Source organism: Sus scrofa, chromosome 14, assembly GCF_054392235.1.
Source record: "Sus scrofa isolate SSC_HxYL_T2T_F1_AM1 chromosome 14, Sscrofa_HxYL_maternal_Yorkshire_Landrace_v2.0, whole genome shotgun sequence".
In the NCBI taxonomy this organism is placed as follows: Eukaryota; Metazoa; Chordata; class Mammalia; order Artiodactyla; family Suidae; genus Sus; species Sus scrofa.
Window position 1 is genome coordinate 93435107 of NC_139396.1, and position 27424 is coordinate 93462530.

Sequence of the window (27424 nt, forward strand, 5' to 3'; positions counted from 1 at the left end):
AAGTACTAAAAGGCAGCAGAATATGCCACCCTAAAATACACCACTTTGGCATACGGGTCATTTTGAGCTAAAGGCCACTAAGAAGCAGTAGATGTAAGAAAAGCTCTCTGCTCTCCCTGAAGTGCCTAAAAGCGGGACATAAATTTGCAAATGTGTCCCCCCTTCCTGCTCTACCAGGAAGGACGGAAGTTAATCATTGAAGACAACTCTAGACCTGTACCAGCTCAGAGACAGCACCAGGAGAAACCACATTACAAACTTTAATAACCAGCCCTTATCTTTCATAAGTTCCCTCAAATATTTACCTTCCAAAAATTTGTCACCACAGAAATTCAGTCTTTTTTGTTTTGTTATTTCTATATTTATTATTCTTTTGTTAAGATGCTATATAAGACCATGTTCTACTACCCCCTTGAGTTACTCATTCCTGAGTGCTTCTGTAACAAGGCAATAAACTTCTGTTATGTTTTTCTTTTGTTAATCTTTCCTTTGTCTAGACAGGCCCCAGTTGGAGAACCTAGGAGAGAAGTGTACAAGTACATATGTGCATGTGTGTGACTATGTGTGTATTTACATATATTTGCAGTACTGTATCTAATAACGAAAGACTGAAAATATTCCAAGCATCCATCAATAAAGGTTTCCATCCACACCCTGGGATACTATGCTCTGAAAAAATAAAAGAGGGAACTTCTACATGCTGATATGGAAAGATTTCAAGGGTATATTATTAAAGGAGAAAAAAAATCAAGTATGGAATAAAGTACACAATTTGTTATTTTTTTGTGAAGGAAGAGGGAAGAATATGAATATTCATATTTGCTTACAAATATTCAAAGATAAAAAACTAATAAACATAGTTACCTACAGGAGATGTGGTTAGAAGGGGAAACACTGGTCAAATATTAAGAGCAAACCTCATCAATGTGTACTATATTATTTTGATTTTGAACCATGTGAACATATTGTCTACTCGAAAAATTTAAGTAATTTAAAAAAAAATTTTTTTTTTTTTTTTTTGGTCTTTTTGACATTTCTTGGGCTGCTCCCACGGCATATGGAGGTTCCCAGGCTAGGGGTCTAATCGTAGCTGTAGCTGCCGGCCTACGCCAGAGCCACAGCAACGCAGGATCCGAGCCACATCTGTGACCTACACCACAGCTCACGGCAACGCCGGATTTTAAAAATTTTTAAATAGAACATAGTTATATGTCTTGGGAATAGTATTTAATCAGGAATTTCAGACATCAAAGACACAAACCCATAAGTTCTTCATAAAATTTTTTAAAAATTACTCATTTTTTCTAAATGGCTAATCAAAATGAAAAGCCTCAACCATTTCCCCCCAGTACACTAGAAAGTCAAATTGATGTTCTATTTGAGACATTTCTCATCCAGGTCAAATTCTGGTTGAATACTTAAAACAAAATGGCCTGAAAAGAGAGCAAGAATGAAGGGGGAATAAATGAACCTAGCAAAACAAACCAAAAAATTTACTAGAAAACCTGGCTTGATGCACTGTATGAATAAGAGCAAAAAACAGCGTTCATTCCAAACCAAACAGCTAATATTTTTTGAGCATTTACTATGTACCAGGTACTACACTAACTCTTATTAAAATTTTAATCACTGAGCTCCATTTTCATTTCAAGGCCAAGGAACACAGAAAAAAGAGGGATAAGTAGGGATTAAATTTGCCTTAATTTAGGTTAAGTATGGATATGTAAGTAAAAGGATAGAAAACAAAAGAAAAACTTATTCCAGCAAGCCCACTGAAAAACAATTGATTTCTCTGATAAATGGGGGCTACAGAAGATGTTAGAACTATGAACACATAATGTCTAAAATTGTTGGAAATAGTTTAATAATAGCACATGATCATTAGAGTTATAATTCAGAAATAAGGTATGTTTTTAAAAAATAGAAGTACACACAGAAAAATATGTAGCAAAATGTTAACTGTTGGTCATTGTGTGATCCTTTCAATTTTTCTTTATGCTTCAAAATGTTCATATAAAGTTTGAGAGAAATAACACTGTTCATATCAGTTTTTATGGTTCACAGTATTTCTCTTAAAGAAAAAAAAGGAACATTCAGTTTTGAAAAGCACAAAAAGGCAAAGAAAAGTTAGGTAGAGGAGACTGTCCTAAGAAAAATAACATTTTCCTGAAATAGGAGCAAAAACAGAAAAGATAAAGAACTAGAGAGATATACCCATCTTGTAAATACTGAGAGCAGATACATTCCAAATACAAATTTAACAGGTCCTAGCTCATCATTACTTCTGGTTCTTCCTACACTTTCATTGCTAAAATGCATTATTTTTGAAAACTGATGGTACATAATTTGAGGAGAAAAAGGCTCCATAAACATAAAACATCATCATTTTTGGATTTGTAAAAACCAATTAAAATGTTCAACCTAATGACAGGTTTCATTTCTACATCATTTATTTCCTCCAAATTACCTCTGTTTGCACATCTGACCTCAGCATTTGTTCACTAACCAACTGCATCAAATAAATGTTGCTGCACAAAGATAATGGGGAAAAAATAGTGTTGCACACCCTTTTAGCAATACAGAATAGGTTCAGGTTCTTGTTGTAAAATGTTAAATGATGAAATTCTTCCATCTGAGTATGGATCAGAACAACCTATTTCCTCTGGAACCTAACAAATATAGTAATTAATTCCTGAGTGTGTGAAAATTCATGTAGAATATCATCTCCACACTCACTCTTTTAAGAGTTCTTAATGATGAATTTCACCATATGCATATAGCGGTACTTTCTACATTCACCTTCTAATTTGTTTAGTAATAGTATGTTCCTCTGTAAGTTTTCCTCTCTTTGCCATTATGGAGAGAAAAACAAAGTTTTTACATTCTCAACTGTAGTCAAAAAAAGCCACAAAAAGAGAAAAATAAAAGCTACAAAGACAGAGACCCCAGACTTCTTTCTCACTTCCTTAAAATATAATGCAAAACTCTGCACAATGTATGAAGAAAAGAATGCTAAATATGACGATTTATTTCACCACTGCACCATCCTTCTAGGAAACATCCACTTGTAATTTTTAGTCTTTTTATTTTAGTCTAGTTGGGAATACACTGATTCTCATTATTCATAGTAGTTATGTTCTATGAAGTTCACCACAGATACTTATTTAGCAAATACTGAATCACTGCCCCTAGAGGAAATATAAGATTAGGTTGCTACAAGCCTCTGATCACATTTCATCATCCAATCAGTTCATAACCTTGTTTTGTGTTTCTGTTTAAACACATCTTAATTTATACTGCTGATGCCTTAACACTGAATTCACAGCCAACCTCACTGTAACTCATGTCTCAATGAATGTTCTTACAAGGCTTATCACAGCATTTTTGTGCTTAGGAATACTAGACAGCACCTCAGCAGTTTGTTCAGAGGACATTTTAAACAATGAAATCAGTAACAAGAAGTGCAAAAATGCAAAAAATGTGGCCCTAAATATACTGCAAAAAGTACGTATCGTAATAAGAAGGCAGAGTACTGCTTTGTTGAACCTCAGCTGGGGCTGTACACATAAGATACTCACATTTTGCAGCTCTGCATGTGTGCACATCCAGAAATGACCATGAAAAGCTCCCTGAGTATTGACTTAGACTGTTTTGTTGTTGTTTTTGGGTTTTTTTTGTTTTGTTTTTATTTTTTTAGGGCTGCACCTACAGCGTATGCAAGTTCCCAGGCTAGGAGTCAAATCCAAGCTGTAGCTGTTGGTCTATGCCATAGCCACAGCCACGCCAGATTCAAGCTGCCTTTGTGACTATACTGCAGCTCATGGCAACGTGAGATCCTTAACCCTCTGAGAGGGGCCAGAGATTGAACCCACATCCTCATGGATCCTGGTCGGGCTCGTTACTGCTGCACCACAAGGGGAGCTCAGACTCAGACTGATTTAACAACAGTACACAGAGTACATCTTCCTAGATAACCAATCACAAAATACACAAGATGGTCTATTAAAGAGTTCTTTTGTTAAACAGGTTTAAACTTGATAATAAGATATAACCATCAATAACAACATACTCTGAGAAACTTGTAAGCAGAAAAAAAAGAATGTTGTGCTTTGGTTACAAAGGTAATAATAATAGAAACACTATTAGTAACATATTCACAACTAGCATCTCTTAAAAGTTGCACTTTATTCAAAATTCTAAAACAATTATTTGAAGGAAAATATTATCATGTTACTCTATATTCTCTTTCATCTACAGATCACAAAATCTTACTGTTATGGGATAACTTCAGTTCCTCCAAAATCCCTATGTTGAAAGTCCTAACACCAGTACCTTTTTTTGGAAAAATGATCATTGAAGACATAATTAATTAAGATGAGGTCATATGGGAGCAGGCTAGACCCTTAATCTGATTTGTATCCTAATAAAACAGAAAATTTGATCACAGACAAGCCCACAAAGAGAACTGAAGGATTGTGAAGGAATGCCTAACACAATGCCAGCAAACCACCAGAAGCTAGGAGAGGAGGCTTGGAACAGATCCTTCCTTCTTAGCCTTTAGAAGGAACCAATGCTGCTGATACCCTGATCCTGGATCTTTAGCCTCCAGAAATGTGAGGTAATACATTTCTATCACTTAAGCCATCCAATTTGTGGTACTTTGTTATGGCAGACCTAGCAACTGAATATACTTAAATAAATGTTTTCAGGATCAAAACATTCCTGTAAAGTTTCCAATTCTAAACATGCATGCCTCTGACCAAGAAAATTTCCTTTTGGGAAACAATAATAATGACAGGAAATAATCTGATTTCCAGTAATAGGTAGGTAAATAAATTATGGAATACCCATGTAATAGAAATTAATAGTTCTATTAAAATGATTATCTATATAGGGAAGGAATAGCAATGCAGGATCTGAGCCGGGTCTGTATCCTACATCACAGCTCATGGCAACACTGGACCCTTGACCCACTGAGCGAGGCCAGGGATCGAACCTGCAACCTCATAGTCACTAGTCGGATATGTTTCTGCTGTGCCACAATGGGAATTCCCGATTCTGATTTTTTTAAAAGATGAAGACATTAAGCACTTGGGATTAATGAATAGCACCAATAACCCAGAATGCTTTTTTTACTTTAAATAATCATATTGCTAATTTTGTTACAGAGATAACAAATAACCAAAGGGCTATTTTACTCAAGGCATGTCCTTCCTTACTCTCTCTCTCTCTCTTTTTTTTTTTTTTTTTTTGGCTTTTTTAGGGCCGAACCCATGGCATATGGAGGTTCCCAGGCCAGGGGTCCAAATGGAACTACAGCTGCCGGCCTATGTCACAACCACAGCAACACAGGATCCGAGCCATGTCTGCAACCTACACCACAGCTCACGGCAACATCAGATCCTTAACCCACTGAGCGAGGCCAGGGATCAAACCCACATCCTCGTGGATCCTAGTTGGGTTTATTAACTGCTGAGCCATGAGGGGAACTCCATGTCCTTCCTTACTCTTAAAGTAAAATTGTTTACAGACACTTTTAAAAGGATATCTAATATAATGCATATAATGATCATCATAAAATATAATTAAGAATTAAATAAAACTAAAAACATTAATGAAAATGCTCATTCTCTAAAATTATTACCAATAATTACCAATAGGAATTTGGAATAGTGTAACTTAAAGTCATGAAAACATCTTAATGAGTTCCCTGATAACTTAAAACATCTTAGTTGACAGTCCACAACTAAGGAACTCTTTATAATGGATATGTTTTTACGTTCATATCCCCTTTATGCATTTTATCTACATACAAGTATAACAATTATGTGCCTGGTACTGTGCTAAGCACTTTATTTCATCTCGTTTAATCCTCATAACACCATGAAGCAGCAGGTGTATTATCATCCCTGCTTCACAGATAAAGGCACTAAAATATAAATATTTCCCTACTTATTGAACTGCTGTCCTTTTGTTAATATCACTTGAACAACAAACAAGATTATGTTTTAATAATTTATTTTCAAAATATACTTTAAACTGCACAAATATTTAGGGCTTTACAGTATTTTTTCTTTAGGAAAGTGCTTTCTGGATGGCTAGCAACTGTTGAAATTTTAGCTGCTTTAAAGAGGAAAAGAGAAGCAAAATTGAAATACAAAGACCCCAACATAAATATAGTATCAATCAAACAGTTGCTTTATTTCAATTTTTTTCAAGACTAGCAAGAATGAATCCTCAAAATATATTGGCAGAGTTCTTATTCTGTGTATTCTTTATTTGGCATCCATTCATCACAGGGCTAATTATAATAACTATATTTTCTTACTTTCTCTACTCTTAATGCTGACATAGGAAGGGTGGAAGGAGGGGCTTACAGACACCAAAAGTGTCAGCCCCTCCCAAGGGCTGTCTAATTCCTAAAGATAACAACCTGCCTACTAACACGCCTTTCTTAGGCAAACTGACCAATCCAGAGTTTTGCCACTAACTATCTTCTTATCTAACTCTCACACACAGAACCAGTATTTTTCCTACCTTAAATCATCCCAGGGCTAGGTACTAGCAAACGTGAAACCAATCCTTTAGACCAAAGGCTGGAGGAATTAAACTAGCCAACCTAAACTATTTATTCTACCCATTCTGCCATTCCCAGGAAAACCACAATAAAGGCTACAACCTAAGATCTCCCATGAGTTTTTGCTTTCTGCCTCCTGACTACCCTGGTATCTTCCCCTGCAGCTCTGTGTGGCATACAGTGAGCTCCTCCCTCTGGAACCAGTGAGTATAATAAACTGCTTCCAAGCTGCATTCTCATTTCTCCTTATGGTCACATTGACTTTATCATACCATACCCAACATAAAAATTTAAAACTGCTTTAAGAATGTATAGTTATAAATGAATATGTTTTGGTTATAAAGTAGCTGATCGCCATCAGCTTATCAAAAGGAGAGCCTATCTACAATTTTCCTTCCTTCCTATTGTACACCCAATAAATAAATACATTGATCACATGTTCATTCAACAAACACCCTTGTGTTCCCTCTGTGTGCTACATAATTATTGTGACTTTAGTGATAAAGATGTAAGAAGTTTTTGGAGTTCCCATTGTGGCTCAGTAGGTTAAGAACCCAGAACCTCATAGTGTCCATGAGGATATGGATTCAATCCCTGACCTTGCTCTGTGAGCTAAGGATCTGGCACTGGCACAAGCGGCAGTGTAGGTAACAGATGTGGCTCAGAGTCAATGTTTCCATGGCCGTGACAGGAACAACCACATGCTGCAGGTGATGTAAAACATGTAAAAGGTTTTTACCTTCCAGGAACTGATGTGGTAGAGTAGACTTTTATCCAAATAATTATATAATAGGAAGACAACGATGCAACTTATTTACTCAATGCCAGAAAACTGTGCTTGATACTGCATAAAACACAAGACTTGGGTTCTGATAAGAGTAATAAGGGAGATATAGGAGAGTACACTTCACCTGGGCAATATTCAAGAGACAGAAACAGAAATATGCTGTAGAACATTTAAAGAAGGATGGACTGAAACAGATCAGTTAGCTACGGCCACAATTCTTGCACAGACTAGTAACAATCTAATGAGAATAAAAACAAAGAATTTTAGATTGAGATTGGACAATATTAGGGGCCCAAAGGTTAAAATAACTAGCTCAAGCTCATATATTTAACCATTTGCAAAGAAAAAAAAACAAAAACAAAAACAAAAAACACAAAAAACAGAACAAGAGAAAGTTAATGAGGAAAGAAAAAGATTTGGCAACTGAATCAATATTGGTGCTATAGGTTAGTAAGCACACTCAGAGGTGTCTCTAAGATTTGAAACTAAGTGAATTTAAGAAGTATTAATAAATAAGAAAGAGCAGTTGCTTTCGCAGTTTGTTTTAGAAAGACAAAGACAGCTAACTTACAGTACAGTGGTTCCCATTTAAACTGTCCCTTTTTTGTTCTCCACATTTCGTTGGTTATATAATCTCAGAAATATGCCTATTTGTCTTTCCTTAATGTGTAAATTTCTCCCATAGACAAACACAATATAAGCAGGGGATGCCCATTTATTAACAGCTTACTTATATACTAAGCAAATACCAGTCACACTGGTATAAAATAACTGCAAATACAAAATAAAAGCAGAAAGCTGTAGGAGTTCCCGCTGTGGCACAGCAAGTTAGGAACCTAACATCTTTTAGGAGATGGGTTGGATCCCTGGCCTCCCTCAGTGGGTTACAGACCTGACATTGCTGTGAGCTGCGGTGTAGGTCACAGATGCTGCTCGGATCCCATGTTGCTGTGGCTGTGGTACAGGCCAGCAGCTGCAGCTCGATTTGATCCCTAGCCCTGGGAATTTCCATATGCCAAGAGTGTTGCCCTAAAAAGCAAAAAAAAAAAAAAAAAGGTGGAAAGCTGTAACAAAATGCAACTATTTTAAATTTAAAGGTCAGCTTATCCCTTTGGGAAGAGCAGGTTTAAAAGTGTAAATAAGCAGAATTTGTGTCTGTTCCTCAAAACATCAGTACATAAACTATACTTTCTATCACAGACTGAATGCCTTGTCCTCCTAAAATTCATATGCTGAAATTTTAACCCCCAAAATGATGTTATTAGGAAGGTAGGGCTTGTGGAGGTAATAATGTCATAAGGGTCAAACCCTCACCTCATAAGGGTGAAGGGTGAGATTAGTGACCTTTCTCAGCTCCCTTACCTCTCTGCCATTTGAGGACACAATGAAAAGATGGCCATCAATGAACCAACAAGCACATCCTGCTAGCGCCTTGATTTGGACTCTCCAGCCTCAAAAACAGTAGGAAGTACATGTCTGTTGTTTAAGACACCCAGACTATAGTAATTCTGCTGTAGCAGTCTGAATGGACTAGGAAAATTTCTAATTATTCTTCATTAAATATAACTTTCTGAAAATAAATGCTGAATCTAATTTCTATCATTTATGTGTTTCTCACAAGAACAAAAAAGGCATCTTTGGTTTTTCTATTATATTTTAAAATAAGTCTAACAGTAAAGGAATCCTACTCATATCTTGTTCCAATATAACATTACCTCCAAGTGAAACACACATATATATTTTTTTAAATTTTGGCATAATTTTTGAGTATGAGCTCCAATGAAGTAAATAAAGACAAAACATAAATAAGTACTTTCATGATTAGCACAAAGTCTGGGACAAAGTAGAAAGACACTGTTGAATAAATGCCTGAATTTCAGTTGTAAATCAAAAGATATGTATTATTTAGGAGGTACCCCTATGGCACACTGGGTTAATGAATTGGTGTTGTCTCTGTGGCAGCATGGGTTTGATCTCCAGCCCAGAGCAACTGGTTAAGGATCCGACGTTCGTGCAGCTATGGCACAGGTGGCAGCTGTGGCATGGATTCAATCCCTGACCAAGAACTTCCATATGCTGTGGGTGCAGCTGAAAAAGGGGGGAAAAAAAGGTATGTGTTGTCTATCTCAAGACAAATATAGAAACGGCATTATTATCCACTTCAGTGTAAGGCTTACCTAAAATTAGATTCCCACTTTAATATTAACAGCCCTTCTCTTTTAAGAAAACACTTATTGAGCACTTACCAAATGCCAGGCATTGTTCTTTGCACTTCATGTTTATCTCAATCCTTACAAGCACCTTTGGCATGATTATCCTAATTTTGCTTTATTTATTTATTTTTGGCTGCACCCATAGCATGGGGAAGTTCCTGGGCCAGGGATGGAGCCCCAGCCAAAGGAGTGATATCCTAATTTCACAGAAAAGAACACTTAACACAAAGAGGTTAAGCTATGTGCCCCAGATAACACAGCTAAGAAGTTTAACAGCCAGGATTTGCAGTCTAATTCCAGAGCCGACTCTTATTAAAATAATAATAATAATAAAAAGAAATAAATAGGTCCATATGGGGCGGGGGGCACACCAGCACATGCACAAGTTCCTGGGCCAGGGATCAAACCTGCACCACAGCAGTGATGATGCCAGATCCTTAACCACTAGGCCATTCAAGAACTGTTTTATCTTTTTTTTAAAAAAGGTATGGAGAGTTCCCATTGTGGCACAGTGGAAATGAATCTGATGAATATCCGTGAGGATGTGGGTTTAATCCCTGGCCTCACTCAGTGGGTCGGGGATTCAGCATTGCGGTGATCTGTGGTGTAGGTCGCAGACTCAGCTCAGATCCCGCACTCCTGTGGCTGTGGTATAGGCCAGCAGCTGTGGCTGGTTTGACCCCTAGCCTGGAAACTTCCATATGCTGCAGGTACAGTCCTTAAAAAAAAAAAAAAAAAAAAGGTACATAGTGAAAAATCTCTATCATCCATGTCCTCTACCAGTCTAGTTCTCATCCCTTATTTTACCTCTGCACCAAGAATAGTTACAGATTGTATATATTCTTCCAGGGTTTTTCTTGATGTAACTATATGCAAATACAAACATCTCTCTGTTTTTTTAACCCAAAAATATAGCTTTCTATATAATGTTCTACACCTTGCTCTTTTTACTTAATCTTAGAGATCTTTCTGTTTTAGCATACAAAGAATTCCTTCATTCTCTTCAATAACCACATAGCTAGCATTACACTGATTGAACGGACCATAACTATTTTACCAGTTTTCAACATATTGTCATAAGGCTGTTTCTAATGTTTTGCTATTATAAACAATGTTGTAGTAACATTCATTCTGTACATGTACAAATGTAGCTATCAAACCAAGAGCTATATTCTTGGACTTCTTGGAAAAAGGGTATGTTCATTAGTGATTCTGACAAAATAACGCTCATAATGGCTTATCAATTTACACTAACAACCTACAAACACTTGTTTGCTGGCAGTTTCATCATACAGAAGAGTAGTATCAACCTCAAGGATTTCTGTTAACCTGGTCTGTGAAAAAATGGTATCTTAGTACAGTCTTCGGGATTGCCCTTAGCATGAATGACGCTGAAGAGCATTCACTGTTTAAGTCATTTGTATGTGCTCTTCTGTGAAATGCCTGTTCCTATCCTTTGCCATTTTGCTACTGGCTTATTTTCTCTTCATATCAGCAATTTCTAAGAGTGCTTTGTATCTCAGAGATTTGCATTTTGACTGTAACATAAGTCATAAATATTTTCCCATTTTCTTTCTTTAGGTTACAGTGACTTCTACTTAACGAAATTATTTTTATTTTTTCTTTTAAAATACTCAATGAATTTTACTACATTTATAGCTGTACAACAATCATCACAACCCAATTTCGCAGCATTTCCGTCCCAAACCCCCAGCGCATCCCCCCACCCCCCCAACTTGTCTAATTTGGAAACCGTAAGTTTTTCAAAGTCTGTGAGTCAGTATCTGCTCTGCAAAGAAATTCATTGTGTCCTTTTTTCAGATTCCACATGTGATAGCATATTTCTTGGTGTCTCACTGTCTAACTCCACTTAGCATGGTAATTTCTAGGTCCATTCATGTTGCTGCAAATGCCATTATTTCTTTCCTTTTAATGGCCAAGTAATATTCCATTATGTATATATACCACATCTTCTTGATCCACTCCTCTGTCCATGGACATTTAGGTTGTTTCCATGTCTTGGCTACTGTGTATAGTGCTGCAGTGAACATTGGAGTATGTATATCTTTTCGAGTCATGGTTTTCTCTGGACAGATGCCCAGGAGTGGGATTGCTGGATCAAATGGTAATTCTATTTTTAGTTTTCTAAAGAACCTCCATACTGTTTCCTACAGTGGTTGCACCAATTTACATTCCCACCAACAGTGTAATAGGATTCCATTTTCTCCACACCCTCTCCAGCATTTACTGTTTGTAGACTTTCTGATGACGGCCATTCTGGCCGGCATAAGGTGGTATCTCATAGTGGTTTTGATTTGCATTTCTCAATAATTAGTAATGATGAACATCTTTTCACGTGTTTTTTAGCCATCTGTATGTCTAAAAATTATTTTTACTTCCATGTAGTTTATCTTTTCCATGCCTTTTCACAATTCAGCCAGAAGGGATTTCCTGACTCCAAAATTAAAAAAAAAAAAGTCCATGTTTTCTTTGAGCACATTTATCATTAGTCTTTACATTTAAATATTTGGTTCACTTCAAATTTACCCAATATAAATATAGCATGAGGTAGTAATTCAACATTTTTTCCCCCTAAATGATGCCCTTACTTATTCCAAAGTCATTTATTGAATAGCTCCCACTTGCATTTTTTTCCCCATTGATTGTAAATCTATGTTTGGGCTTTATATTCTGTTTTACTGGGTTAATATGTCTATTTGTGGGGCAGTTTTAACTAACAAGGCTTTAAAATTAAAATATGTTAATATCTAGTTCTATCTATATATTTCTGTCTTTGTCTAGTTCCTGGGGAAAAAACCACTTGGTATTTTTATTAGATCACATTAAAGTGACAAACTAATTTTAGAGAAACTGACAGGCTTATGTACGTTGAGTATTCCTAAGCCACAACGGTGGTTTCCATTTATTCAAGTTTTCTGTGTCCCTCATAAGTGCTTTCAAGTTTCCTTATCATAGGTCTCACACATGTCTTAGGTTGTTCCTGAGTCATTTTATCTTTTTCTTGCTATTATAAATGGTGTGTGTTGATTGTTGACATCTAATTGCACCTTGTTTCCACCAGGCTTTTGTTTTTTAATTGAGGTATAGTTAATTTACAATATTATGTTAAGTTTCAGGTGTATAACATAGTGATTCACAATTTTTAAAGGTTATAATCCATTTATAGTTATTATAAAATACTGGTTATAGTCCTTGTGCTGCACAATACATCCTTGTAGTTTACTTGATTTATACATAGTAGTGCCTCTTAATCACCTACCCCTATCTTTCCCCACCTCCCTTCCCTCTCCCCACTGGTAACCACTAGTTTGTTCTCGGTATCTGTCTGTTTCTTTTGTTCTATTCACTACTTTATTTTTAGATTCCACATATAAGTGATATCATACAATATTTTGTCTTTCTCTGGTTTATTTCACTACATATAACACCCTCCAAATCCACCCATGTTGTTGCAAATGGCAGAATTTCAATATTTTTAATGGCTAAGTAGCATTCCATTTTGTGTATGTACCGACACACCCCACATCTTTATCCATACATCTGTTGATAAACACTTAGGTTGCTTCCATATCTCAGCAATTATAAATGCTGCTGCTATGAACATTGTGCTACACAAATCCTTTCAAATTAGCGTTTTCTTTTAAAATATATGGCCAGTAGTGGAATAGGTGGGTCAGACAGTTGTTCTATTTTTATATTTTTGAGGAACTGCCATACTTTTTTCCATAGTGGCTGCACCAATTTACATTCCCATCAACAGGGTACAAGTTTTCCCTTCTCTCCACATCCCTGCCAACATGTGTTATTTGCGGTCTTTTTGATAATAGCCATTCTGACAAGTGTGAAAAGTTATCTCATTATGGTTTGTTTTTTTGTCTTTTTAGGACCACACCCATGACACATGGAGGTTCCCAGGCTAGGGGTCGAATCAGAGCTGTAGCTGCTGGCCTACAACACAGCCACATGAACGCTAAATCCAAGCTGCGTCTGTGACCTACACCACAGCTCACAGAAACGCTAGATCCTTAACCCACTGAGTGAGGCCACAGATTGAACCTACATCTTCATGGATGCTCGTCAGATTCACTTCCGCTGAGTCATGACAGGAACTCCTCATTACGGTTTTGATTTTCAATTCTTTCAGCATTAGTGATGTGGAACATCTTCTAACATGCCTACTGGCTATATGTCTGTCCTCTTTAAAAAGATGTCTATTCAGGTCTTCTGCCCACTTTTTTTTTTTTTTTTTTTTTTTTTTTTTGACTGCACCTGCAACGTATGGAAATTCCCAGACCAGGGATCAAATCCAAGCCACAGCTGTGACTTATGCCACAGCTCTGTCCTAGGGATCAAACCCACACTGTCAGAGACAATGCCAGATCTTAACCCACTGCATCACAGTGGGAACTCCTTCTGCCTACTTTTTTATTATTTATTTGGCTTTTTAGGGCCACCTAGGGCATATGGAAGTTCCCAGGATGGGAGTCATATCAGAGCTGTAGCTTCTGGCCTATGCCATAGCCACAGCAATGTCAGATCTGAGCCATGTCTGAGACCTATGCCACAGCTCACGGCAATACCGGACCCTTAACCCACTGAGCGAGGTCAGGGAACAAACCTGCATCCTCATGGATACTAGTCAGGTTCATTACCACTGAGCCATCATGGGAACTCCCAACTTTTTATTTTTTATGGCCGCACCTACAGCATGTGCAAGTTCCTGGGCCAAGGACTGAATCTGAGCTGCAGCTGCAAAACCTACACTGCAGCCAGATTTTTAACCTGCTGTGTGACAGCAGGAACTCCTTTTGCCCACTTTTTAATCAGGTTGTCTTTTGATATTCAGATGTATGGGCTGTTTATATATGCTGAATATTAACCTCTTATCATATCATTTGCAAATATCTTCTCCCATACAGTAGACTTTTTGTTTTGTCAATGGTTTCCTTTGCTGTGTTCACTAGGTTTTAATTTTGACTTTGGGTAAGTTATTCAACCTCTTGAAGTTGTATTTCTCTCACCTATAAAACTCAGTTAATATGTACTTTGCAGAGTGGGTTTAAGGCTTGTGGACAATGTATAAAGGATATAGCACAATGCCTGACACATAACGGTCTTTACTATTATTTTTAAATATCAGCATTCTAGTTTCTAAATAATATATTCTAAATATTTCTCATTATTAAGTTTCCCTCCAATTATGAGGTTGGTATCTTTCTTCTCCCTTTACATTTTCATATTAACTTCTATATTTCCTTTCCCCCTTATTCCCAGTTGCAGAAGTTTACTCAGCTCACAACTAAGTGCAGAAATAGACTTATGTTCAGGCAGAGATAACAGCAACCTGTCAGGATTTTACCTAATTATTTTTCAAAAGATTAAGTAAATACCCATGAGGTTCATTACTGTTAGACAGTCTAGTTATGAAACCTACAGCTGAGCAATACCTTTATCAGAAAGCAGAAAGTATACAAGTCCTAATTTATAAATACTTGGGATCAACTGTGGGAAGCAATCACAAACTTCTTCAAAGAATTTATAGGTAAAGAAAAGATAAACTTTTGTCCAATTATTTTCAGAAGCTCCTAATTCTGCTCCCTAGGGTCTCTTTTAAAGTCTTATCCTGTTCCTTCCTCATTCCCATTTCCCTCTCACAGAACCAACAGCATTTCCCAAGGACTCTTGCCTACATGCCAGCACATACACAGTTTATAATTACAACTATGTCAGATATTGTGGAATCAATAACTACTTCTTTTTTTTTTTTTTTTTTTTTTGTCTTTTTGTCTTTTGTTGTTGTTGTTGTTGTTGTTGCTATCTCTTGGGCCGCTTCCGCGGCATATGGAGGTTCCCAGGCTAGGGGTTGAATCGGAGCTGTAGCCACCAGCCTACGCCAGAGCCACAGCAACGCAGGATCCGAGCCGCGTCTGCAACCTACACCACAGCTCACGGCAACGCCGGATCGTTAACCCACTGAGCAAGGGCAGGGACCGAACCCGCAACCTCATGGTTCCTAGTCGGATTCGTTAACCACTGCACCACGACGGGAACTCCAATAACTACTTCTATGTGACTACATCTGTGCCTTCAAAACTTTTGTTTCCAGTAAAATCTGGAAGGAAGTCATAAAGTCAGGCATTAACTAGTAAGCTTCTCTCAGTTAAATAAGCAAATGAACTTATTAATAAAATTCAAATAAGTCAGCTATCAAGTGGTACCTTGTAAATAAATGTTTTAATTTTATCTGTACATAAAAATTCAAGTTTACAAAACATTAGAGTAGGCAACCATTTAGGTTACTTCAAATTTACAATGATATTACATTGCCAGGTACTTTAAACAGTCTCCTAAAAGCACAAAATTAAGTATTGTTAGTGGATCATTAATTGTTTGACAGGCTGGAACCAAGGAGAATGTTAGCCTACTTTCAACTAAAGATAAAACAAAACTGGAAATAAAAGATTTCATGCCTTTAGTTCTGATGTTTTTCCCTACTTACAGTACTGAATTTATTACTGATTACTGAATACTGTTAGCAAAACACAATTCACCTCACCAAATCTTCTCTCTCCTCCTAAAACAAAACAGTTAACACTCCTCTTCCTGAATTCCCTATTTCTATTAATTACTGATTCAACCTAGAATCAAACCTGGCTCTTCCCTTTACCCTTACCGTTCACTTCCACCTAGTTACCAAAGCCTGTCCATCCCGTCTCCCTAAATCTCTCCTTCATCAATCTGCTCCCTTCTTGTTTTAAAGGACTACTATTCTAGCCCAACTAATTTATTTACCTCCAAATTCTCTCCCTTCCTTTATAAAAATCTGTAGTACCCTTTATAAACTATCTGAGGATATCCACCAAACTAAATTCAAGCTCTCCAATTTAACTCTATTATCTGACCTCAATTTTATTTCTCAAACCTTCCCAGATATTTCAGTTAACTGGACTACCATTCCCTTAATAGCCCTCAAATTTGCCTATTACCACTTGAGCTGCTTTATCTCTAAAGCACACCTCTTCATTATTTTCTCCTTGAAATATTACATACCTTTCCAGTTCATATGCTATCTTCTCTATAGAAACGCACCTACAATCCACTCCATTCCAAAGGGTTACACTTTTCAACTCTATACGGCACCAATATAAAGTGAGGAACAACTATGCTTAAAAATTTTTAATACATTAAATTTAGTTATTGTTCCTTCTAGATTTGTTAAAATTAAAGATGTTCTTTTTTCCTAAAGAAATAAACAGGGATGCAAATAAAGACTAAATTGATGTATATGTTCATGGCAGCATTACTTACAACAAAAACCTGGATATAAATTCCAGAAAATAGAGAACACAAATAAATTTTGGTACATTTAAATGATGAAATGTTAAAAAATCTTTAATGATATCCCTAAACAGTATTTTAAAAACATAGGGAGGAGTTCCTGTTGTGGCACAGTGGTTAACGAATCCGACTAGGAACCATGAGGTTGCGGGTTCGGTCCCTGCCCTTGCTCAGGGATCCGGCGTTGCGTTGCCGTGAGCTGTGGTGTAGGTTGCAGACGCGGCTCGGATCCTGTGTTGCTGTGGCTCTGGCGTAGGCCGGAGGCTGCAGCTCCGATTCAACCCCTAGCATGGGAACCTCCATATGCCGCGGGAGCGGCCCAAGAAATAGCAAAAAAGACAAAAAATAAAAAAATAAAATAAAATTAAAACATAGGGAAATAATTACTAAATTGTCATTCAACTATTACTGGAAAAAAGTTGGGAAACAATATATTCCCAGTGCATAATTAGGAACATATATAAGCATAGAAAAAATGTCAAATGACAGTAGTATTTATCTGTGCATCATGGCATTATGGTTAATTTTTATTTTCTTATATTTCCTGATTTTCCTACCAATATCTAACAATATCATGAAAAACTAAAAACGTGTTATTTCAGAATAGTGTAACACCCAGCAAAGGAATAAATTAAAATGAAACTTAGATATTAATACAGAATTAAGATGTTTCAAAATAATGTAAAAAACTCATTACTAAAGGCTTACAGAATGTTTTCCTTACATTCTTATAGAATGTTTTCCAACAAACACTAAACTAAAATTCTGCCATGCCAGAACTGAAGAAAAAAGAGTAATTCCAAGCAAGTATCATGGTTTTAAAGGAGCTATCAAAATCAAAAAAATTTCCCTTTTAATAGAATAACCTCTAATAACACAATTATGCACAGCAACTATAATGATTCATTAAAATATAAAAATAAGTATTGCCTTTTAAATTCTACCAGCATGGAAAAAAAAAATCAAAGAAGATAAACCACAGGCTCTTTAAGATGGTTTCTTCATTAATGTTTCCTACCTTTCTACTCACTAATACCATCCTAGTCCAAAGAAACCCTGTAACGATGGCTGAATACATTTCCTCTATTAGTTTTAAAAATCCAGTTTTTTTTTTAATCTGTGAGGTTGCTGGAACCAATCTTCCATGGACACTGAGAGACAACTGTACTTAAACTAAGGAGATGATGGAAATTAGACCACCTAGGCTGTCATCTGCAGTAGGAATCCTTAGTAACTTCTCAAACTATATAACTGAAATCTTCCATACTCTTGTTCTTTCAAGAAAAATATGTGGCTCACGTCCAATCATATAAAAACACTAACATACCAAACACAAAGAGAAAGGTGTTGGTTCCAAATAATGTAAAGAAGCTTCTATTCGTTAGACTGCTCAGATTAGGCATCTACTATTATCGTCTTCTCCGTGGGTTAATGGTTTTATAAAGCATTCACCAAACCAATACATTCTACAGAGAGCTACATGGCCAACCTGAAACAAGATAATTAATCCAAGTTCCAATGTTAGCCACCAATCAGTTGTGCCTGGCAGTTAGTATGGACCTTGGATAGCAGCAAAGCATAGCATTAGACAACAAAGGGATATAGAATACGATATGTAACAGAAGAAAGAAAAAAGACTGGCTGTTACGATAGTAAGTTTCTGGTTTTTTGTTTAAATATTCTTCATACCACACAAGGTTATAATGAAGTACAAAGTGGTATTACAACGCAAGCATCTTGGTAAAATAATGATTCATTTCAACAGGCCATCAAATAAAATGGCAAAAAAGACCCAATCTGTGCATTAGTATTTGATTGGCCTCAAACAGAAGATATTACTGTAAATAATTCTATACATAAGACTGGTTGACTTAAATTTGCAGATTCAATTTACAGCTGTTCACCAGTCATCTGCTGTTTTGACAAGTTACTTACCAACTTGTGCTGCCTTTTCTCCGTAAATTTATCCCCTAAGATGAGGATAATTCTTGCAAACTGTGTCACAAGCATTTTGAAAGGAACCATGAGTTATTGTGTAATGCTCTTGAAATTCCTCAGATGTAGGGTCCTACACAAAGTAAAGTATTATTATACATCTCTCTAACAGTAGTCATCTGTTTGCATTATGATTTTTTCCCTACCCTTGACACTGCAGTTCTTGGGCACTAACCTTTCTCAAAGTAAAGCGTCCAAAGCAAGCCTCCATTCCTGACCCAAGTAATTATTTTTTCAAGTCTTCATATCAGCCACATCTTTCTCTTCCTTAGAAAGTATTGTGAAAATCAGGAGTTATAAAACATAACGAGTTTCTCTGGTATTATATGCTTTGGTTCAATAAGAAATCTATGGGATAATTTGGCATTTTTAACCTACTGTTATGTGAATAATTTTATTTCCCACATTTATACATTTATTTTCCTACATTACTTTTAAAATTTTAACTATATTTTAAGGAGTTCATTTACAGATTTATGTTTTATGAACAGAGAGAGCAGGTCAGAAAATGAAGAAGCAGGAAAGGCAAGCAAATAATTACTGCTATATGACTAAAATGTTTTTATTCAAATGACCAACAAGAAATTAACACTTTGGGATACAGAAAGCAATCAATGCTCATAACTTTATACCTTCTGTAAAAGAGGTAAATATAAGCTAAAATAAATTTTACACTAGTCAAAACTTTATTACTTGCTTTGCTAATCAAGTTAGTCTTTGGTTTAAGAACAAAATACATAATTTGAATTTTTAGTTTGTGTTGATAAAACATGACATCTGAAACTAGAACTCTCAACCTTCTTATATGGTTCCTAAAACGTCTTCTCTTTGAGTTTATGCACAGGGAAGGGGCAGGGGAGAGATAATAAAACACAATGTCTTCATTATACAAACTTAGTTATAAAATAGTAATTTTTAAGAGATATTTTTAAACCCTTAGAATTACATTAAAAGAATGATGCAGACTAGTTTTCTTCTAGATGAATAAATATTCCTCTACCTTCAAAATATGGCAGGGAAAAACTCTGTGGGATAAACCACATGATTTATAGTAGTTTCTTGATATTTGCTTCTCTAGTGACTCTTAGTCTCTTAATCTCTTTTAACAACAATTTTCTCATCTGAAAAAGGAGGACCATAACACCTCCCCTAGCAGACTACAAGACTACTGTGAGGATTAAATGAGATACATAATCTATTTGAAAGAACTTTATACACCATAAAAAGCTATTAAAACAGTCTTTTTAAACAGAGCTGTATCACATTATTTGCAAATTATGGACATAATTTTAGCACTATTTCTAACACAAAAGAAATGGAAACAGATGTGTAAAACATATATTTAGGACCTTGGTCACCAAATTATACCTATGGCTATATGCACAGTGAGTATATGATCTTCTTAAGAAAAGTATACTTCCTAAATGTTATCTTAAAGGTTTCAGAAGTAAATTTGAAAGGATATATAAAAACAAAACTAAAAATTTACTTAGGTGGACTGGCCTAGCATTCTGAAGATTAAATACACTATTTACCTGTTAGCTATGAATTAGGGAAAAAATGGAGAGCCTCTAAATTTAAAAAAAAATTTTTTTTTAATTCTTATGAAGGAAAAATTCATACAGGAGAATGAAAGATATTCACTTCTTCTGGAAATAATTCAGAGCTCGTAGTGATACCAAGGGATGTACATATACAAGAGAACAGAGATGAACATGGGCATAACCTGTAGTCTTGGTATAGTAGAGGAAATCAGTGAAACCTTCCCATGTGGTTACTAAAACATACAGAAAGGAAACTTCTTCTGATAGGTCATAGGTCAAATCTATTTATTACACTTTAAGACTGAATCCTCTGGTATTTATTATCATGACTCATGAATAGCTTATCCTTAAGGAATAAGGTCATCTCTTTCTCTTTTACTGCTCAGAATATTTAGTATGCTTATAAATCAATCTCTGCAAGAAAACAATTCTTAGCTCTCTTCTTTGCTTTCTTTATGATACAAGTTTAAAGCTCTGATGAAGTGAATTATGTTTATTACATGGTCCTAAAATTCAACCAGATTCACTCAGTTACCAGAAGACTTTAAAATCAATTAAATAAGAATTCCTTGTCTTCTAATTCATTCTTCAAACTCACAAATTCAAAAAATGGTCAAGGAAGGAGTACATTTAAATCATTAAGGAATTACTCCAAATGGAAATAATTCTAATCAAAAATGTTAACAATTCTCCAATCACCTTCAATCAAAATTGAAGTTAAAAAGTGAAGTCCCTATCAGAGCAGCTACCTCCTTTTGAAATGTTACTTTCTCCTACCTCTATAATTAGGTACATTTCAATACATCATTGAACCTGGACTTCTGGTAATAAAAAGTTTGCCACAGGATGAGGATCCTCCTTCCATAAAACTAAGCTACTTCAGCTCCAAATTTATATTCTAGCTATTTAAGTGATCGATGATTGAATTAAATTCGACTTCATTTTCTCCCAGAAATCTTTAATTCTATCCCACAATGGCATTTTCCATTTTTTAAACTTCCTAGTTTCAAAATATATTCCATATCATATCAAATTTCAATTCTTTCTAATTATTTCATTTATGTAAGCCTTAATACCCAACCCAGGCTCTACATTTTTCAAAGACAAAATTTACACCTTTCATTTTTCTATCCCATAGACTGTGATGTACTCTGGATAATTAGGCAATCCTGAAGAGTTATCAAAAATTTAGGTAAACCCACCCTCCCAATTTTTTATTGCCAAATAATGCTTCCAGAATGAATCAAGAGTGATATAAATGTCACAATGCGATCACCACAATGTCAGCATGACCATGAAGAAGCCTCTTCTGGCTAGTTAAGCTTCTCAGAACCTCATCTATAGAGTTGAAAGCTGTTCCGGGCACTATAATCATTATACTATTCGTGCACAGTGTCTACCACCTTGTCCTAGACACAGAACAGGTGTTTAAATAACATTTTAAAAAGTTAAACTCTTAGTAAATTTCAGTAACTATACTGGCAATTTCCACGTGCTAGATTTATATTTTCTACTTGCTCTGTAGCCTCTCAGAAATTACTAAAGCAATACAGAGATATGTTCAGTTATTTCTGTGGGGCTTGTTAAGTATAAGAATGGTAAGAGCCCCAATATCATGAAAATCTCAACCTGAGGCAGCATTCCAAGCTAAGCAAAAAAGGTAAAGAATTCATCTGCCTCTGATGCAATAATAACAAATACATATCGATAAATTACCATTCATGTCTAACAACATGACAACCTCAAAGCCTAAGATTATGAAAATCTGGTAAGAATCCATAAAATACTCTTTCTGGCATAGAGTACAAGAAAGCTACCATTTACTTTGAGTTTTGCAATAATTAAGCTACTGTATTAAGCATCACTACCATTTATCCAAAAAAATTAAATTACAAATTAAAATAGAAGAAAAGAGATTAAAACCCTAGCAACAAAGAAAAGATGAAAACCATACAGCTTTTACAAGTTAGAAAAGTGAGACTTGCCATGGTGGTGAGATGGTATGAAAAATGAGTAACATGCCTTAATTTAATAGCTTAATATTTTATATATATATTAACCTCTCAAAAGTAGACTAACAGTAAAAACCACATAAATAATGATGTGGTAAAGAAAAGTATCTGCTGTAGAAAATACTTAGGTGCCATTGCTGTTAAAGTTAAAAGAAACTGTAAATCAGCATAGCTAGTCGTATCTGAATTTATCATCTTAGGAATTAACTTTAGTTAACACTGAAAGCGAAATTCACAGAAACAGTATTTTCTAAGTGTGGTAATATCTGACTTTAAAATATGTATATCCAGGAAAACAGAATTTAAGATGTGACCAGATTCCTCAAATTTCTCATTACCCTATAAATTATTTTATTTATTTTGCTTTTTAGGGCCGCACGTGTAGCATATGGAAGTTCCCAGGCTAGGGGTCGAATCAGAGCTACAGCTGCCGGCCTACGCCACAGCCACGGCAATGCAGGATCTGAGCTGCATCTGAGACCTACACCACAGTTCACGGCAAAGCCAGATCCTTAACCCACTGAGCAAGGCCAGGGATTGTAAGGACCAGTCGGGTTTGTTACCACTGAGCCACAACTGGAACTCCTGCTATAAATTATTTTAAATTTGGCTTATATGGTTACTACATAATCAGGACATCTCATAGACACAAACTTTAAGAGCTAATGTTATTACTTGAAAGTAGGAGACTAGGGGAATAAAAGATATTTCAAACTAAATAAAATCATGTATTTAAAAAACAATAGGGAGAACACAAGAAAAATGAGAATATATTTTAGGCAAGTAAATGAAAGTAGAAAAAGCTTGCATCTTATTTTTCCTTTCTGATGTATAGAAAACAACACGGTAAATTACACATTTAAAACCTGCCCAGGGTGGCTGAACAGTAATTACAAAAGAGAACCTACATACTGTAGATTCTATACCTATATACTCGGCCCCAAAGAAGATTTATACACTGTTCAGCAGGTGGTTTTCTCTGTTTTACATCACCTTAATTGTTCTGAAACCACTTAAAAGTCTGTAATAGCAGTTGTTAAAAGAAACCACAAAATAATTAAAGTACTTAGAAGCATGCAAATGTAAAGGACATATTTAAACTCTAGTCTGCTTTTAAACCATGACATGGGTTTAGGACTAGAGAAACTTTTTGACATTTCAAACTTAAATGATGTAATTATTAGCAATAGCAAACAAAAATTTTTCAACTTACCTGGTTTCTTTCTGGATTTTTCATGACCTAGCTGTCCTAGATCATTACATCCACATGTGTACACTGTTCCATCATCCAGAACAAATACTGTATGTCTGAGTCCACATCCTACATCTCGAACCTTTTTATTTATAAAAAAGTCACTTTTTCTGGGCTCTAGTACGATTTCTTCATCAATTCCACCCAAGCCTAGCTGTCCAAAAGATGCATTTCCCCAGCACAACATGTTTGTAATTCTCTTGGTCTTCCAGTTTCAATAAAAACTCCCTTCTGAAACACTGGCAAGTTGGAGGTATCCCTATGTCTGAGAAGACAGAAAAAAGTTAACATGACTTCAAAGAAAATATAATGTATAATTGCTCTTTCAAGTGCTAGGCTACAATAATTACTATGCAGTAAACATGAAGTCTATAATGTGCTACATAAGTACCATTCAGTTTCAAAAACCAATCAGTTGTAAATCTTAAAAGTATATCATATAGAAATGTTTAGGAAAATACATCACTCCCCACGATTCTTTGCAAAGTTTAAAATATTAACTAAATATGACTTTCTGTTTTCTTATGATATACTAACCTAATTGAAATATTAAGAACTCCAATGAAATTAACCTTTTCTCTTTGAATAGTTTCAGTCAGCGCAAGAAATGACATTTATCCACTGCCCCCCCCAAATCAGATATATACTCAGTGAAAACCTTGCAATAGCATACATAAACCTTTGTAATCTCCCTCAAGTCACAGAATAATTAGACCTTCTAATACCTACCTCCACACTAACCAAAAATTGAAGTTCTTATTTGTACTAGAAAAATTAAACCAATAATGGAAACTTTAAATTTCCCACAACTTAAATGACTCTTCCAACTATTCATACTAATAGACCCCAGGGAAAACTATGATTCTCTAGTCAAGCTCTGATCTTAAAAGAAAATCACCTCCAAAGGTCACACTTTACAAATCAATGTTAACACTCCGACCTCACTACTAATTTAATTTTAAAACTAAACCAATATACCTAATTATAATACAAAAGAAAGTATGCAGTTTAAAAATCAAGGTTTCCTCCCCCCCAAAAAATCCAGTATTTTCTATTACGAGTGGTAACCGTGACTGAAAAATATTTCCCTGGGGCAATGAATATCTATCTATACCTCTGAGATAATTATTCGAAGATGGGGAAAAAAAAAAAAAACTGCAAACAACTCTGGCACTACCGATATTTCAAGAATAGGAATGGGGGCTGGGTCACTGATTGGTGGCGAAATCTGTAGAACTTTCCAGTACACTGACTATTTCTTCGCTTATAAAGACATGGGTAACAAAGAATTCACTTCATCTAAAACTACACAGATTTTTAGACACATCGTGTTACTAAATAACACAATTACAGGAAGTCAGCCTTATTCTTGCTGTAGTTACCCACATTCCTTACAGAGAACCTAAGTTTCAAAACCCAACTTTCCTACGCTAGGGCTAGCAAGTGCTGATGCTGTCTCATTCCATGAACCATCCATTAGGAAAACTTTAATTTCATTCTTTTGGGGCATCAGAACTCGATAGTTCCAGAGAGTTCTACACTGTCTTCTACACTGTTTTTATTTATTTTATTAGTTTTTTTTAAGACAGGAAAATAATCCCCGATTCCGGCACGAGGTTTAACCATCTCTTTCCTTTAAAAAGTCAGAGGGTATGGGAAAGGTGTCCTCTCGCCAGCAACAGGTAGGAGAATGAGAAGCAGTTTCTTCCCACCATTCCTTGAACGTGCACTCAGATCGGCTCAGGGAGACCGGGGGAGAAAAATCATCTGCACACACCCAACCTCGCGGGCCGACCAGTCATCCACGGCAGCCGCCCTCCCGCCACCTCGCAGCAGCCCCAGAGGCCAGCGGATGAGGCTCGGCACCTCGGCGGCCCTCGGTCCCCGAGAGGCCCTTCCCCAGGGAGGTGCGACATTCCAACTCCCGGGCCAGGGGCCCCCGACGCTGCCCCAGTCCCCCACCCCCAACCCCGAGGAAACGCTGAGAAAGCACCCTGCGCCAGGCCGGCCTGTATCCGCCCAGCCCGGCCTCCCCCCTCCCTAACGCCGTCACACGCCCCCGAACCCACCGGGGCAACGACTCACCCGGCCCCTCAAGGCAAGGGAAGCCCAGGGCGACGGGGGGCGGCGCCTTCCCCGAGAGCAAGGCAGCGCGGCAGCTGAGGCAGGTCTCCAGCTCCCGGGCTCTCTTCCTTCAGCCAGTGGCGGCGAACACCAGAGCTCCTCCGGCGTCAGTGAAGCTGTTCCGCTGCTCCCCTCCCCGGCGCCTGTGAAACTTTACCGGGCTCCTCAGAGAAAAGCAGCCGCCACCGCTGTCCAGTCCAGAGACAGCCGTCGGCGACCCGGATAGAGCGGGAGGGGAAGGACAGGAGCCGAGTGGGGCGGAGAGCGTAGGGGTGGGGAGAGTTGAGGAAAAGACAGGGGAGGAGAATGGAGAAGGGGAGGTGGTAACGCGAGGGAGGGGGAGGGGTTGGCCGGAAGTGAACCTCGGAGCACGCGCGTGAGCCCACCCACTTCACGGCCCGGGCGCCTGCGCCGGAATTCTCCCAGGGCAAACCAAGCCGGACGCTTGCGCAGTATGCCGCTTTGCCTTTGCTCAAGAGGAAGTCCCCGAATACAGAAGCTGAAGTTTGCACGTCAAACCGGGTGTTTGGTGTGACTTATAAAAGCGTTTCAGCGTGCACAGGAATCTTTTAGTGAAGGAAATCTCTTCGTTTTTTGGCTAAGTTTCCTTTTCGTATATTGGTTCCAGTCTTTCTTTTTATTCCATTATCCAAGGAGAATTTGAAGTAGCATCACAGACATCACAAATACGGATACAAAGGCTGGCGAAGTCTCTTATGTCATCCCTTAGCCTCAGCTGGAGCTAATCTGGGTTGTGCCAGATGTATTCAGGGCAATGATGGAACCTTCTGGCGTTAAGGTTCCTGATAAAGTGAAGGCTGCCATAATTTTCTGCACTCACCCTGGGAGATAAACTTATAATGAAGGGCCTCCTTCATTCAGGGAAAATTAAATAACGTGTATGGCTAGAGCCCTGCCTTATAAAAGCGAAATCCAGATTTCCTAGACCAGTTAAGGAAGAAAACTTGAAACAAGGCACTCCTGAAATTTTGTTAGACTTCTAGTACCTCATCTTAGAGTGGATGTTGAGAACCTAGAAATAATTCCACAGTAAGCCATGTTTCTTTATCTCAGTGAAAATTATATTTCAGGTTGGGAAGTGTCTCTCTGCTGGAATATGTATGTGTATTAGTTTCTTGAGGCTGTCATAACAAAATACTGTAAATACCACGAATTCAGTAGCTTGAAACAATAGGAATTTATTGTCTCACACTTACGGAGGTCAGAAGTCTGAACTCAAGGTGGCAGCAGGATTGGGTCTCTCTTAGGGTCGCAGGCAGAGAATCTTGCCCATACATCTCTCCTAGCTTCTGGTGGTTGCTGACAAACCTTGGCATTCTTTGTCTTGTAGATACACCACCACTCTAATCCCTGCCTCCATGTCCACATGGTGTTCTTCCTTGTGTTTCTATGTCCCAATTTTCCTCTTATAAGGATACCAGTCATTGGATTAGGGCCCACCCTAATCCATTGTGACCTCTTTTTACCCAGATTGCATCTGCAAAGACCTTATTCCCAAATAAGGTCACATTCTTAGGTACTGGAGGCTAGGACTTTAACT

The 27424-nt window shown here is 37.0% G+C and overlaps 1 protein-coding gene across 19 annotated transcripts in view; it reads right to left on the reverse strand.

Moving 5' to 3' along the window:
* Positions 1–26171, reverse strand: part of HERC4 (HECT and RLD domain containing E3 ubiquitin protein ligase 4) — a 143526-nt gene extending 117355 nt beyond the window's left edge. For 11 of the 19 annotated variants that reach the window (XR_014828009.1, XR_002338528.2, XR_002338529.2 and 8 more), the window contains exons 1-2: positions 25825–26171; positions 23701–24004 (exon numbers count right to left, since the gene is read on the reverse strand). Coding sequence is in view for 5 of the 19 variants with exons in the window: in XM_021072875.2 (XP_020928534.1) it covers positions 23701–23926 (226 nt within the window). In the remaining 14 variants the exon portion in view is untranslated. Of the gene's footprint in view, positions 1–18871; positions 19005–19106; positions 19199–23700; positions 24005–25824 lie in introns of all 19 variants that reach the window. The other 8 variants (XM_084997088.1, XM_084997084.1, XM_084997086.1 and 5 more) reach the window with 2 other exon arrangements.
* Positions 26172–27424: the final 1253 nt, after the last annotated feature.